We start from the raw sequence: 16,339 nt of genomic DNA, 5'->3' as shown, positions 1-16,339 counted from the left end.
AGTGAGCAGAAAATGCTAATTTCATTGTTTCGAAAATTTTTTACCAGTTTTCAACCATTTCAATTCCAAGGAATTTCAATAATAATAATAAACTGCCTTAGGCATATGAAACGTATTTCTTATTGCACAAGAAAAGGAATTTTGTGAATACAATCATTAAGAAAATAGTAAAAAAAACTTACGGGTTCCATCAAAACGTGTTGCTATTGTATCGAGAAAGGTGTTTTGAGGCGCGAGTAGACCTTTCCTGGCCGGCATTAGGAAAAACCCAATGCGCTGCAAGGCGCTGGTACCTGAAATCACAGAATTTAACTTTTAAAAACTATGCTTTTTTGATAGCATTCATAATATAAGTATTGAGAGCTGCACAAATACTGACTCGTAAAGCCCTCGATATTTTTTAAGCTCAAAGTTAACTTTCGTATATGTAAGCTTAATTTTACGGGAAAATATAAAGTGTACTATAGAAAGTTCTTAATGAGTCCCAAGCGTCGTTCCAAAAATATATGTGTAGATTTTTTTCATCTCCCAAGGCAAAGAATGATCCCCTCGAATGACGGTTAGACTACGTTTAAATCAATCCAAATCGAATCTCAAGTCGATACTCCTACTTTCCTTAAGTAAAAAACGAGGGGTAAAGATTCACCGCTGGAACTCTGCTTCTTTTGTATAAGGATTTGAGGAAATTACATATTTCGAGACAATTTAGACCAGCTGGTAGAAAAAAAAAATAAAATTTGTCGTATTTAAGTGTAAACATTTATCTCAATGCTAACCAACAAACTGTCATGCCTTATTTTTACATGAAATAGAATTTTATTGTACCGAAGATGATTCTATAATTTGGAGGCATCAAATAACGGTATTTTTTGGTACTTAGTAACTTTGAATTGATTATTGTTCTCACTTTCAATGCTCGTTGAAACTTCGTACAAAAATACGTATGATACTTAGAAAAGTCCTTGATCACCGACGACAATAATTATTTTTTTAGTCTACAAAAATGTTTAATTTGTCTCAGCAGTTTTCTTAGCACCCGAAAGAAATCGGCTGCTTTTTCCTCATCGTAGCTAACATTTCTTTTGGTGTTCTTTGCACAGCCAGCAGGTTGAATTACTATATAATCTCGTATAGCCCGAAGCAGAAAAAGTCCTCCAAACTCGCACGTCAGTAAATCAATTTTTTAACTCAACTTACAGCAGTAATCGAAGTTTTTTTCTCGCTTCTTTTACGTATCGACCGAGAGAACCTTTTACGAGATTTTCCGTCATTTTTTTATAAGGCTATAAATTACCTGCGAATAAATGGGGCTCATTTCAAAAAATTGCCCAGAATAAAGTGTTCAATTAGATCGTATAAAAAAACGATTTATTTTATTGATGTATATAAAATATAAATTATAATACATGTGTATGTACTTAGATATACGCATGTTTATTTTAAATGGAATAGAAATTTTTGCACAACTACGCGGACGTAAACAAAAACATGTGCGCGTGAACAGACGTGTTTGCGATGGTCGTGGGGCATTGTCTCGGGAGAACAATGAAAAAAAGGCTGCGTGTGTACTCAACCTTGCTTGCTAAAATGAAAAACAGAATGGCTAAAACATTTGTGATGAATGTGATTTCTCAATCTCTCTTTTTCTTTTTTTATATTTACAAAACACTAATTTTCCATCCCTGCTTTATCTCGCTCGGAGCTTGTTTATTTTCTCTCTTTCTGTTCTTTTCTCTATCTTCAATAGACGCGTAACCGTATATAGATGTATGTGATGGAAAGCAGGCAAATGGGCGAAAAAGTATAAGTGAATTTGTTACAATGCATATTGAATTGTTTTTGACTAATAAGTCATTTCCGTATGAAACAGAATTAAAATAAACTCAGAGGTCGATTAAGCTAATCATGATCTTAATGCTTCGCAATGCATTATTCTTTAGAGCGGTTATAGAATTATTTTCACTATGAGAGGAATCATTGAGTGAGATCAAATGAAATGATCTTAAAGATTAATGGTTTTATACCATTATTAAATCGAGCGATATATTTTCTACGAATAAAAAAATCAGGGAGCGAGAATCGTTCTCGAAAATATACCGAGCCGAGTTTTCTCGACTCCAGAAAATTTACAAGCCAACAAGAATAAGCTCTATCTTCCTTCTTAATTGTATATTATACACATACATACACTAACATTCACGCATATTCCAAGGTCTCTGACAAGAGTAACTTTGAGCATTTCGAGCACGTTTGTTAGTCGCGCTGGAAATACACCCGTACTCTATATATGGCATGAAACACTGCGCACGAGTTGCAACTGCGCTGCGCTTGGTCCATGTTCAGCAATAACACAACACGTGCATAACGTTAAGCTACGAAATTGGCCGAATTGTTATGAACGCGCTTGACTGACCCGTTTATGATAGAATCTAATTACCATCATTTTATGCTCTCTCACTTATAAGATTTCAAATAAGCTTGAGGATGGCTAATTGTAACTTGATTTTTCTTGAAAATTTTGTAGCGCAGAGAATGTCACGCGAGTTTCACGTATAAACGTGTACGAAGCTCGCACGAAGACACGTATCTCCTAATGCACTCGAAAAATATGTGTACACTTGTGCTTACATTTCGCCGCCGCCGCTGTATGCATTAAAACCACGTGACACGTTGTTTTATTTCGCTTAATCTCGGCGCATGTAATCTCACACGCAGTAATTATGTTGCCACCTGTGCGCGACTTTTTACACGTATGCTGTGCTGCGTATCTCCTTCCTTACGCGCCGCGTAAACAAACCCGAAAAGAGTGAGAAATATTTTATGAAGCAGCTTTATGACTGCCTTGCGCGAGCTGCACAGAGCCTGCGTATCATCTTTTTCATTCGCTTTGCACCTCACGCTTCCAGCATCGGATGTATAAAAAGAGCAGACGCTGACTTTTAGCTCTCTCTTTCTCTCTTCTCTTCTTCACCTCGTGCGCGCGTATATCTCGTATTATTACTAGCAGTCTGACACGCGGGTGAGAGAAGTAGCTCTCCCACCTAGTGTGTCATCTCTCCTCTCTTTCTCTCACTCTTTTTTCGCGTCAGTAGTACAAAGTAGTATTCGCGTATCGATTCTTTTCCGAAAGCTCCTGCTGCTAGCGCGCGCAGAAAAACTTGTGTTCTCTCTCTCTTTCGCTCTTTCTCTCTCACTTCACCCATTTTCTTGTTCTTTAGTAATTCTTTCCAGTCCGCGCGCGTTTATTAGACTTCGTCATTTTCCGTTGAATTCGAATTTTTTCCCTATATAGCTGAACGTGGTTGCGCATCTGCGGATTCGTAAAATTACTTTTTAGAGCAAAAAAAGCTCTACGAGTACCGTCTTAATACGACTACCTTACAATGTGGGATATGCGTATGAATGAAAAAAAATAATAAAAATAAAATGAAATAAAATTACCTTAGAAAGCTACAAATTTTTACAAATTTCGTGTAGGCATATTTACAAAAGCGAATTTTTTTATTCTTTGTTTTTTGTACTAAACATTGTGAAACTAAATTATTGCAATAAAAGCATATGTATCTACATATTTTTCTTTGAGAAATTTTTGAACATAAATGATTTTCTGATTTTATTTACATGAAATTTGCATGCTTGATATAACCGGCTTTTACTATCTGCTATCAATAATTGGTTCCCTTGACATCTGAGAATATGTTTGTAGGAAAGGCTTATAGCTTGGCTTTGTCGGAAGCAACTGTGAAATCTTAATATGCATACTTGGATAACGTTTGAAGTATGGATTTTGATTGGAGCGTTATGTACGGAAGAATGTGGCCAATATGCGTAGTAGAAGGTATGACTAAAAGATGTCGGATTTGCCTGAATTTTTTATTTTAAATTTGCTGTGAAATATATTGGAAATGTTGCATCGCAAATTCAAAAAAATATAACGGGTAAAGTTAAAATAAAATTTATTTTATGCTTCACGATCGCATTTTAAAAGGTATGTAAGTGCTACTTAACGTTGACACGCTGTAGATAAATGGTTAAAAGTGATTGCATCATAAGTTTTTAAGCGATTGTTCTAAGCTTTTAGGGTTGATTACACCTCGATGAAAATGAATGGCGATGTATTGTGTTCCTATTATAAAACCAAGTTTAAACCTATTATAATTGTCTCGCGTTACAACTTAGCATATACACAGTGCCCGATGAAAATCTATGCATACACGTGAACGTATATTATCATTAGCACGTTCTAAATTTACTTAATTAGGTATACCGTTGACACAGTTTTGCCTTGTATGCATTATTCACCCTTTTTAGCTGGGATCGTCTCGAAAACGTAGCAGCACAATTGTTACAGAACGTAAAAAAATATATTTTGAAGGTGTGATATTTGCTTTTTTCGAGTTGAAAAAATGCACGAAAGAATATAATGATAATTAAAAATTACCAGCAGTATACATTTTTTATCATCCATCACGAAATTTTCTAAAAATTGTTATCCATTTTCTAAAATAGACGAGAAAAATTACCTTTGCTATGTGTAATTGAAGTATTAAAAAAAGTTCAAAAAGCATTTGGTTTAGTTCTAAGGTTACCAAAAATAGTTTGAAAAAAATTTACCATTATCTGCACTACTTTCTTCCTTAAAATGATTTTCTTTAAGTTTCGTCTACATGCGACAAATTAACAAAACTATTTGTACGAACTGGAAAATTTTCTTTGATTTTGTTTTTACCCCCATCTAGTTTTTGTCAAAAACGATCGCTTAAATCGTCTGACCTTTAATTGATGTATCTAAAAGTTGTGAATTACAGAATACTACCAAAGCCTAGCCCGAAACATGTGTACGTGTTTCCATTATATTTTGCTTCATCGATTTTTTGCCTCTTTACAGTCTAAGTATAGTATAATGAATGTGATGTGTATTTTCAAGATATACGTAATAAATGACTGGCTACAAGGGAATGCATCATTTATACGAAATCGTGATAACACACAATAGAACCTACCTCCCTTGTAACGGACACAATGGCGAAAATTAAAAATCAAGGTAAAAAATAACTGACGTGTAATAAAAATGGCAAAGGGAGATGAGTTTGAGTTTATTCTGTGCGAGTTGCGCTTCGCTTTGTCATTCTGTGGATTTTGCTCTAGGTATATACGCGCAAGAGAGTTAGCTGCAATTCGTACTGGGTGAGTTCGCAAAACTTTAACTTGAAGAGAGAGAACGTCTTTATATTAGCTCTCAAACGAGTTTCAAGACTTTACGGAATCTAGAAACTTGCGAATTTTTAACGTGGGTGTTGGTCAGACGCTTAATTCGTCCAATACTCGTTGTATACTTCAGGATTGACGGTGTTACATTTTTTGTTTTGATGATTATTAGTCATACATTTTCAAATAATAATATATGTCCAACAATTATTATTGTTTATTATTAACATTTGATCATTAACAATTTATCGTATTGTATCTTATTATCTCAAAATACCTGCAAGTTTCTAATCTTTGACACGCCTAAAAATATACTTCGTTTTTACAGGTAGCAAAGTATCATAAAAAAAATATTTCAAATGTTTAAAAAAATATTACTAACAATAAAGTAGTTTTTTTGGCGATTTACTTAAAATTATGTTGCAAATATTTTAAATGGCCTAAAAAAGACATTTTAATTGTTCCAAAAAATTTAAACCAGTTATCAAACAATTTGAATACGATAATACACTTTGAACCTTCACCACTATGGGTTCGATTCGCATACCTCGCCTCCTGTAGAAACACTAAATACCTGCAACCCCAAGAGCTTTTTCAAGGCCAGAGGACAAAGAAAAATGAAGACCAGTAAAGGAAAATTAAGAAATGACTTTGTAACCGTAGAAAATGAAATGTAGAGTAAAGCATTTAAAAATGATATATAATTTGAAATGTAATGTATGATTAGATACAATCCGATTATGTAATCGTGGCAATGTATACAATGAGATTAAAAAGTCCAATGATTTCAAAAAAAGTGAAGCATGTAATAAAGCCGTAAAATGTTGAGGAAAAAGTTACAATTTTGATTAGAATATCTCCGGTTCTAATTTACGTCCGTTGCCTAAAAAATATCCCCGAAATTTCGGTGATTATTTTGTTGGGTTTCTAGCAATTATATTTAATCTACAAATCATCAAGAATATCTATGCATTAATTGAGTTTTGTAAACACGAAAAATTGTTAACAAGCCAGCAACGAATCAAGTTATAAAATGACAAATGAAAAAATAAACGTTTTGACGCATTCACGCATCTTACACACAGCGCGCGCGTACAAATTATATCGGGCAACGAGCCAAAACATGAAAATTCATATATACGTTTGCGTTCGAGTACGCTCGAGCCACGCTATGACGCGCGCGCGCGTAAGACGCCATGCATCAATCGTCTTAATATCTTGACGCGCTGTTAATTTTCAGCAGCATGGAAAATCGACAGAATGAAAGAGACAGAAAATATCTCTCGGCTCTAAGCCTCGACTTTCTCTCTTCGCACTTATAATAAACTGTCACGTACAATGTCAGCCTCTTGTTACCTCTCTTTTGACGTACGGGCAAAACTCATTTGCCTTTCAATAATAATTATGAATAAGCGAGGCAAAAGGCCCGTTCTGCTCTCGAAGCTTTTTCCGTATTCCCGTATTATAGAGATTTGTCGCGATGGTGTGCATTTGTCTTCTTACCTTTCGTATTCGCACATTTGTGCAAAATTGTAATATTAGTGCTGTATCTGGACGTAGGTACATAAGCTGCAACAAGCACCAAGCGCATAATATAGGACAAGGTTGACCGTTTAATGATATGTCCAGTAGCAACTGTGTAAATATAGAGCGAGAGAGCAAGAGATGAAAATCGGAGCTTTTGACTTTTACATCATTTGGAAAATGACGTAGACGATATTTTGATTTCGCGGTGAAAATATTCTGTGAAAAATTTGAATTTTTCATGCACAGAAGCGACCAAAAATAGAAAATCACATGAGTGAAGAATAAAAAGGATTGCGTGGATGAGTAATTTCTCTGGGGGAACCATACAATACAGAACAAATATTGAAATATGTAGTCACACCAACTGGGTTTATGTATTACTTGTGTGAATAAGGATGAAAGATAAGAATTACAACTGCAGTTTCCAACCACTTTAAACTTCCACCGCTGGATGGTGAGTATCTTTATCTGGAAATGCGCGAGTGATAAAATAAATTTAATTGTATCAGTCGAAGCACGGTTTTCAAAAAATACTTATCTTTCATAATATTCTCAAAATGTTAGTAGATTTTTAGAAATCAATATGAATATAGGTAATAAACGTGATATGATATAGATTCATTTTTAAATACAAGTATTAACAATAATGTTATTAAATTCGAAATTAATAAATTGAATTTAATCGATGGTTTACATTTCAAATGTAGAAAATTAAAAATAACCATTAAAAGTGTGTTAAATGGTAATCAGCACGAAATTTATATAATCAAAATCAAAAATAGTCACCACATAGCAAACAAAACATGGGGCCATGTAATTTCGAATGTAGCGTTACCCTTTAGTATTTGTCTATTTTTAATATTCCTTTTTTTCTAATGATTCAAGAAACTAGTCATTAATATTAAAAATTTTTACAAGGGTTAATAAGTATGGGTGCACAATAGCGGCATAATTTTGATATCCTCATTCACAAATTACAGAATCAATTTTCATTACTGTTATCAGTTTAATTGAATTTTATAACGGGTCAAGAAGAGAAATGAATTCGTAACTTTTATTTTTTTCCCTATGCAAAGCCACTTTCAAGTGGACTCAACTTCCGTACGATGTAAATAAGACTCTATTCCTGCAGCTTATTTAATATCAATTTCATTTTATTATCTGTCTTTCTTTCATTAAAAGAAATACTTTTGTAGAAAGGATATTCACGAAGGTATACTAGTTTTCTTGCATTGTCTTTTTTTCTTCGAACACTTGAGTATCAGAAACAGCTCATAATATTTCAATTTTTGCCTCATCGCATTCAGGGAGCTTAATAGTCCTCAGCTTCGGCAATCGAAATGCTTCTTGAGTTCGAGATTTATGAGAACTTTTCTCTTTCTCTTGGCTCATCTAGCTGCTTTTTTCGTCTCATTCTCTCATACATATATAGTAATTTACTGATTATTATTCGGAATTTTGTGGAGATACTTATTAAAGCTTGGATGTATGCAGAGCGCTAGGGATGACCGAGCTGCAGGGACAGAAATTAAAATGGAGTATCTGAAAAAGTTGTGTCTCGCTTGGTATCGATTTTCACTTGAATAATATAAATATGCTCCGTAGATTAAAGTAAAACTTCTGGTTCGATTTCGATCGGCGAATAATAAAAAAAAATGTTATCATCGGGAAAATATTATAGTTTCGCTAAAAAAAGTTTTTTCCAACAATGAAACGCGTCGTATTTTTCTATGAATTTTGTTGGAATAAAGTTACACACAGTGCTACAGTAATAAGTCAACGAGATTTCACACGCAACCTACGTGCTCGTGTGCATGTATTTTTGATTTAGATTCCCTTGCGTTATATAAATGTGTGCATGTGTGTGCGTGCATGTATATAACGTTCTACACATCATCGCATAGTAAAGATCAAAGGGATACGTCTGAAGGAACCTTATCGGTTCGTGTTATCTTCGCGATCAATATGAAAAACGTCGCTCGCCGTTGCGAGCTTCAGCAATTTTATCGTAACATTATGGGGCTTTTATAAATAAAAATTGAGCATGCGAAGCTTAGGTTACTTTTCATTGCCATTAAATGCAGACTGCACTGACTAAATATTTAGACTTCGGGCGCTGAAGTATTGAAGCTTCTCTATTGTAACGCAAACACAGTACGGTCTTAATTGATTTGCGAGTTTGATTCGGCAGAAGCTTTGGAGCAAAATTTACGACTTAATATTGACTTATACAGATACACGTATATATCTATAATAATTGTTGTTATAACCTTAACAGGGCGCATGATAATTGCACACTGAAAAAATATTTTTCCCGTCAACTACTCAAATTCTTGCCACTTATTTATATTGCAAGTGTTAAAGTGGTTAAAAAAACAAATCACTCATTTTGAGCGTCGAAAAATTACGAAGAAATGTTATTTCAAACTTCAACACCTGTATTTCTGCCACTGCTGCACAAAGAGACCGTATCAATTCCATTTTAGTTGCCAGCGAGCGTTGTGTTTCTTGGAAAAATTTAACCACTATTCGCGCGCACACAAGTTCGGTTTAAAATTAGAAAGGAAAACGTTCGAAAATAAAAGTGAGCGAGAAGGTATCATGCAGCTTTGCACTTGAAGTTGAATGGTGAGTCATTTGCGATATTTCTGAGGACTAAACGATTCCACTACTTATTTTCGCAAGGAATTATTTCGCGTATTTTCTTGTACTACACAATCAACTGCAATAAACAGATTTCCGCAGCGGTTGGTTAGAGGCTCCTGATTCAGTCAAATAATGAAGAATCTTTTTTTTTTTAAATTCGAGAGAAACGAACTTAATTTAAAATTTTTTCCAATCTTAGTGATACTCGGAACGAATAATCTCTATCAATATTCTAATCATTCTACCAAGTATACCACGTTTGTTTTATTTGGCGAATACACTAGACACTAGTACACAATCGCAAACAACATTTTCCGAGATGGTATAAATCACAGTACCCAACCCAAAATAGTCCCGCATATTAATACATTTTAATTTCTGGAATAGTACCGAAACTGCAATTTTGCACCGAGTGCAATTTTATTCTCTTTGTGGAAATTATAATTTGAAACTTCTCTCAAGTTTTTCAATATTTACTAGATTACAAAATATCATTATCAATGACATGTGCACTGTCTACAGAGCAATTTAAATTTTTCATTTCAGCGCCATGCTCGTAAAGCAAAAATTTCCGCCTCGCAAAAATGCAGTACAAAATTCATGTATCCATCAAATCTCAATAAACAGAGCCTAATTATATTTGAATACATATTACATCACTGTCAGGGCAAAACGAAGCACGCTGGTGGATCGGTAGCAATAAAAATAAATATCGTGTATTCCAGAGCTACTGAAAATAAGCCTATTTGGTCGTTAAAGTTACGAGCCATCGTCATCATGCCAATCATAATAAAAATGAAAAATACATCCGAAACATCGTCGAGCCGCCGCGAGACTACGACGTCGTCGCCGTCAAACTCCTGTTTTTTGTTCACTGTCGCGTCGTAAACAATTCGATAGTCATTTACAACTCGTAGTAGGGATACGTCTATGAACTAGAGAGCATATACTGCACGACACACGCACACACACACACACACACACAAAGACACACTCGAAGTTACATGCTGTAAACTCGCGTCTCTCTTCGCCGATGCGCTACACTGCATTTCGCTCATTGTTTCCCTACATCGACACACGCAACCGATGATACGATGACTCTCGCGTATATATCGCGATATTCCCAATGCTCAATTATTTTGGCGAGCATGATATATCGAACATATACGCAAAGCAGTGACGTGCACACACACACACACACACACACACACGCACACACACACACACACACACACACACACACACACACACATACATGCATGCATGCATATACTCAAGCACGCAGGTGTGAATTTGTTCGTGTATTAATACATGCGAGATGACTAACCTCGCGTCCAATTGACCAGAGACGATATTGCAGAATCCATGACGATCGCCGAACTTGCACTAGGTGCACCGAGTATATGGCATAATACGGGTGTGCTCTTCAGCAAAGAGAATGACGCCAGACTCTCTCTCTCTCTGTATCTCGCTTTCTTTCTCTCTTATTCTCTCTCTTTTACTCTCGATCGGAAATAAAATACACGCGAGCGCGAACGAGAAAGTGAAAATAGACCCTCGCGTCTCGCTTCTTTCTCTCCACTGCTACACGGCTGCTACTGTACCGCTTTGCTACTCGACAAAATGTATGAGGTGGCGCGTAGAGAATAAGAGAAAGAGAAGAATCAGAAAAATAGCCATAGTCAAGTAGTAGGGGACAATGTGCGTTATGTAGGTATCATGCCTATGGGATGAGAGCGAGCTTGCGAACGAACAAAAGCACACGAGTCACACATGCACTGTATATGATTTTTATTTTCAAGCCGTGATTTGGACGCGAGCAATAAAAGTTGGGCGATCTCGGCGAGCATTTGTGGACGATTGATTAAATGACGGTGAAAGCAGGTCGCTCGTGGGCTAAATTTGGTGCATTTGGTATATACACATCGATATATGCAACGCAGCGATCCCAATGATTTTTAGAGCATCGAACTGTCCTCAAACGAGTAGTAGAACGATCAAATCAGTCTCCCTCCCTCTCTATCTTTTTCTTGCGCTCTTTTTCTCTCGCTTTTATCTTTTTCTAGGTTATCAGATTTTAATCAGCTGCTCTTCTGTTGTACGAGGGCCAAGGTAAAGATGATGTCTCGGTTGCGATTTTTAAATTCTACCGCCAAGTTCAAAAGTAAAATGCGATGTTTAATTTATTGATGGAGTTCTTTTTAAATCTTTTTTATGATTACACGACGAATTCATAAATTACAGCTTCTCAAAAAAGAAGTCATATTTTTTTATGGGAATACTAGTTAATTGTACGCAAATTTTGTTTTTTATTTTTTTATTTTATTAATGATATCCTAATCTCTCATAGACAGCTTTTGGCAGTTTTTTCATCAACTTAAAAATTAACTTCTAAATTATTAAAATAAAAATACTTTTGGATTTTTTATTCAAAAAACGTTTTTCTATTTTTGTTACTACGTGTAAAATAAACTTGTATCGAGCTCGAAATTTAAACGACCAGATATTTTTTGCAATATTTTCCCCTTTGAGCAGGCTAGGTCATAGGATAATTAATTATAACATTAATGAATAGGTCACGAAAATGTTATGCACCACAAGTTGTCAAAACAAGTCTTTCAGTTTTCAAACTGTGCACACACTGTTTTTCAACTAAATTCGGCTTGCACTAAATTATTTATAGAATCCTGGAAGCTGTCAATTTTTCTCTTTTAAAAATCAAATTTTACTTAAAATTCGAGAGGCTTGTGCGTCAAGTCGTCAAGTGCAAAATTAAACTTTTCGGTTTAATTTCGTTGCACTTAGACTCATTCTTGTACTGTTACATTTCAGCCACAAATCTTCACACTTCGTTCGCAGGCAGGGAAAGATTACATCCGTCAACTTGGTTTGTGTCGTCAGACGTTAAGACGATAGCTTCGTGGAAAAAAGTACAAACAAAATGTTGCAGGCTCGTCTCAAAGAGTTATGAGCAAATTGAGATGAAAATCAGTTTGCGTATTATTTTTCACAGTATCACCGAGCTTATGATGCGTTACTTTTTAAAATACGTTTTCGGAATAGATTTCTAAATGAACGACTTTTTAAAGCTTTACATGAAAAATTTTTATTATTTTCGTAGAAGTGTGACATAAATTGTATTTATAAAAAAGCTTACTTCAAATAACTTCACAGCTACTAGCAGCGCACTTTTGAAAAAAAAAATTTATTTTAATGCGAATTTTCTCGGCTTTGTTTGTCGCACTATAGATGGTTATATCTGTGGAATCAATTTTCTTTGAAAAAAAAAATAAAATGAAATTCATTCTAATACACAAAAAAAAAATGAAAAACTCGTTAGTCAAAACATATCACATTGTTATTCTTTGAATTAATTTGTGTCAATTTGTGTAGCATTGTCATTTCTTTGCAAATTGTTTCTTTAATGATAGCCAAGCAAGTAATGGGTATTTTGTTTTATGGATTTCATGCACGATAAGCTATTAAATAATTTTGAATTTACAAATTTTTAACATTTTAACATGTTTTGTCAGTCTGCGACGTCGATCACCGAGGTTTCTCAAGAATGACACCATTTTACAGGTGGTCTTTTCAGTGCTGGAACAAACTCTACGCGCATACAGCATATTCTTTTGTCGCGTTTCTGACAAAGTATATACGAACAAAAGCACTCTCTACTTGAACAAAAAAATATGGAATTTTTTTCAAGTACGGAGATCTTTTAGCAACACATACATGTGCAGCGTCAGTGCAAATCCGCCGTCATGTTAGTATTCCATAAACTGCTATTTAAGCTGTATATAAATAATTGAAATGCAACTTCTGACGAATTCAACATTTCAATTATAACTTTATTTAGTTGTAACAACCATTTAAAATCGTATAAAAACATGAATTCGTGTAAAGAACATGCATAGCATATTTCATGAATTTTGAAATAAAAATCATTCATTTTTTAATGCTTATATTTAAAGAATTTTGATAATTTTATTGTTACTTTCTATATTCTCGAAGGGTTCCACAGCAATTTTTACAAAATTGTCAGAAAATATTGTATTTGGGCATTCGAATACATTAGAATCTTCATTTTGAATGTGATTGTATTTTTAAAGAGTTTATGTAGAATATTATGTTCATTATCGTGTCCTATGATTCATCATAGTAGATTTTTGAATGTCTCTTCCTAAATTTGGAAAACACTTTTTAGTATCAAAGCAATATCCTCAAGTTAATCTTAGTGTGAAAAAAATACTAAAATTTCACGAAAAATTGTTTAAAAATGTACACATTTGTAACTTAATTGTAAGAATTTTTGTTTTGTAAAATCAACCCTTATACTATAAAAACCGGTCAATGCAGTAGGCAAAATTAGAATTTTGGCCGTATAGTACCATGTAATTAAATTTTAATGCTTAAAACCAATTTTATTTTTATTTTTTGTTGGTGGAAATCTCACCCCCAGTTAAAGCGTGTTTTAACAGTGCCTCGAAACAGTTACGGTTATTTTAAAAAGTATTTCATCAACTATTTCCCCAAGATAAATTGAAATTCATTTCAATTCTTATAACAATCAATGGTCAGCACTATTTCAATGGACATAAGTAATTTCAGTTTTCTTCATTAGTAAGTAATCATGTAAAAAATTAAAGGAAGTGTTTCTGAAATATGAAAAAATAGACTTTGAATAAGTGAAATATTAAGAATCGGCGGATTTTCCCATGTATACACATAAAGTCTTCTTTAGATAACCAAAAAGAAATTAATGTAAAAAACCTAAATGAAAAGTTTTACGATACTTTTATTTCTCTCAAGATTTATGAGGAATTACACTCGAGTAAAACTCTGCTTTTCTTTTTGTTAAAAATTTTTTAAATTATTTGGGTTTATTGCAGATCGACTGTGGCACCGATAGCCTTACCTTAGAAGTAGAGTAATACGAATCAGTGTCCAAATAGTTGCGACATTTTTGGTTCCGGGCGTTCGACGACCAGTTCGTTATTCGGCCTGCAGCTATTATTCATGACACTTGCTACAAGATCTAAGTAACACTTTGCGAACGATCACATGGTGCGATTCATTTGATGACATGCACACTTGTAGCGTGTTACGTATCTTCCTATAGATGAATTAATGATATCTAGTAGTGTACACAGCATAAATCCGTCAGCCGCCAAATGTCGAAAGATAGATTATCACACGTGACTTGTATACTGGATAAATTTATTCCAAAACAAACTTAATAAATAGCGCCAAACAGCAAAACTTCCATGAAGCAACGTCGACGTCGGCGGTGAGACGTGCTACGGAAAGACACATATGCACAGAGAAGCTATACACAACACACAAAAATACACTTTTACATCTATAGATATGTGCGAGACTCGCACGATGCACTGGTAGCCGCGAAACTGAATTGCAAGCCAACTCGCGAGTGCGAGAGAGCCCGGGCGGACTTGCGCCCGGCGATCGCAGCGCGTAGAGAAACGCAACATGTGGGATAGTCTTTTGCGCGGGCGCAAAGCTCTCACTACCCATGGAATAGCGACATGTGTATGTATAAAGCTCGACTGCTGCACACATACAGCAGCGGCGAAGCTGCAGTGACGAGTATACATGCAGACGCGCGAATCAATTTTTAACTGCTCTATGTGCATGCATATTGTTTCAAAAATGACAATCGTTCGGCATAATAAACCAAAACTCGATGACGGAGCAACGACGTAACTCGAAAGCTGGGCTAATTTCGACCGTTTAGTCGCTCATGTGTTGCAATTTTGATTAAGGAATGATAAAGTAAATACTTGGCCTTACACGGGAGGCTGAGCATTGATTAAGCGCTTTCGTGCATAAATCATTCAAAGTTTCAGATGCATAACTAATGATCGAGCCATACTCATTAATTTTGTTGAGTTTAGACAGCTAAATATAAATAGTATATTAATCATCTCAATCGGGCGCGTCGAAATAATAATGTTATTTACAAAACTGCGTTCACGATTATACGACAGTGAATAAATCAAAAAGACAATCAGCAAAATTTTGTCAAGCGCGAGACGTCTTTTCAGACGTTTATAAAAAGGTTTTTTGTCGGAGATTCGTGGCCTTTCGTAACATGCATCAAGAATTAGTTCATCTACGTAGATTGCGATGGAGTACAGACAAAACGTCTATTCATGAAAGCAGGCTCGAAAAAGTAGAATGGAAATTCACTATATAGAACAGTAGAAAACGAGTATAGAGGCATGTAGCTGAACAAGGCGTTGAAAATCAACGTGGAAATTCAACTGCCATATTGTTTTAGCCTCAGATCTAGATTAATGCTCTCGCACTAACAGTAAGCCTTTCGTTTGGGTTAGTGCAGATGTATTCGAGGTTGTAGTACATCGAGGAATGGACCAAGGGCTCGACAGAATCCTGTAAAAAAATTCTTGTAAACATTTTAGCGATGATTTGATATTCTCGTGCATATCACAAAACCTTCAATGCGTGTCATCGTGCGTGGCAGCAAGTAAAAGCTTCGGCTGTACGTACTCTTTCTACTTTATGATGAATATATACATCACTTTTCAAATATTTTTTATCTTGTTCATATTATATTGCAATCAACTTGAACTTTTATTAGTACATACAGTAATTATGAATAGATGGTAAAATAAGATAGTTGCATTTACTTTCAAATCGTAAATCCACGTAAAATTTTGAAAATATTTACATTAAGGTGACTCTTTACTGACTTGGCTAGTCAATACGAGTGTAGTTAGTTTGTTTTGACTCTTGTGGTGCCCGAGGGTCCTATGTTGCAGTATTGTAAGCGTCCTCTCTTCTCTTCAGCAGACGAAAAAACCTCAATCGGACCATAAAATTTCACTCTCTCGGGCGAATATTACAATAATTAGCATGATAACATGTACTTTTTAATATACCAATCGAAAGCTTATACTTTCAACTTCATATTTTC

At 34.9% G+C, this 16,339-nt stretch overlaps 1 protein-coding gene across 3 annotated transcripts in view; it reads right to left on the bottom strand.

The window, feature by feature from the left end:
• LOC106650969 (potassium voltage-gated channel subfamily H member 8) overlaps window positions 1-14,762 on the bottom strand; it is a 62,525-nt gene extending 47,763 nt beyond the window's left edge. For all 3 annotated transcript variants that reach the window (XM_023463070.1, XM_014369282.2, XM_014369283.2), the window contains exons 1-2: window positions 14,300-14,762; window positions 183-293 (exon numbers count right to left, since the gene is read on the bottom strand). In XM_023463070.1, the coding sequence (XP_023318838.1) occupies window positions 183-258 (76 nt within the window). In that variant the 5' untranslated portion in view covers window positions 259-293; window positions 14,300-14,762. The remainder of the gene's footprint in view (window positions 1-182; window positions 294-14,299) is intronic.
• Between the last annotated feature and the right edge of the window lie 1,577 nt (window positions 14,763-16,339).

Source organism: Trichogramma pretiosum, unplaced genomic scaffold (assembly GCF_000599845.2).
Source record: "Trichogramma pretiosum strain Unisexual culture from Peru unplaced genomic scaffold, Tpre_2.0 scaffold19, whole genome shotgun sequence".
NCBI lineage: Eukaryota > Metazoa > Arthropoda > Insecta > Hymenoptera > Trichogrammatidae > Trichogramma > Trichogramma pretiosum.
This window is presented reverse-complemented; position numbering and strand designations above follow the sequence as displayed.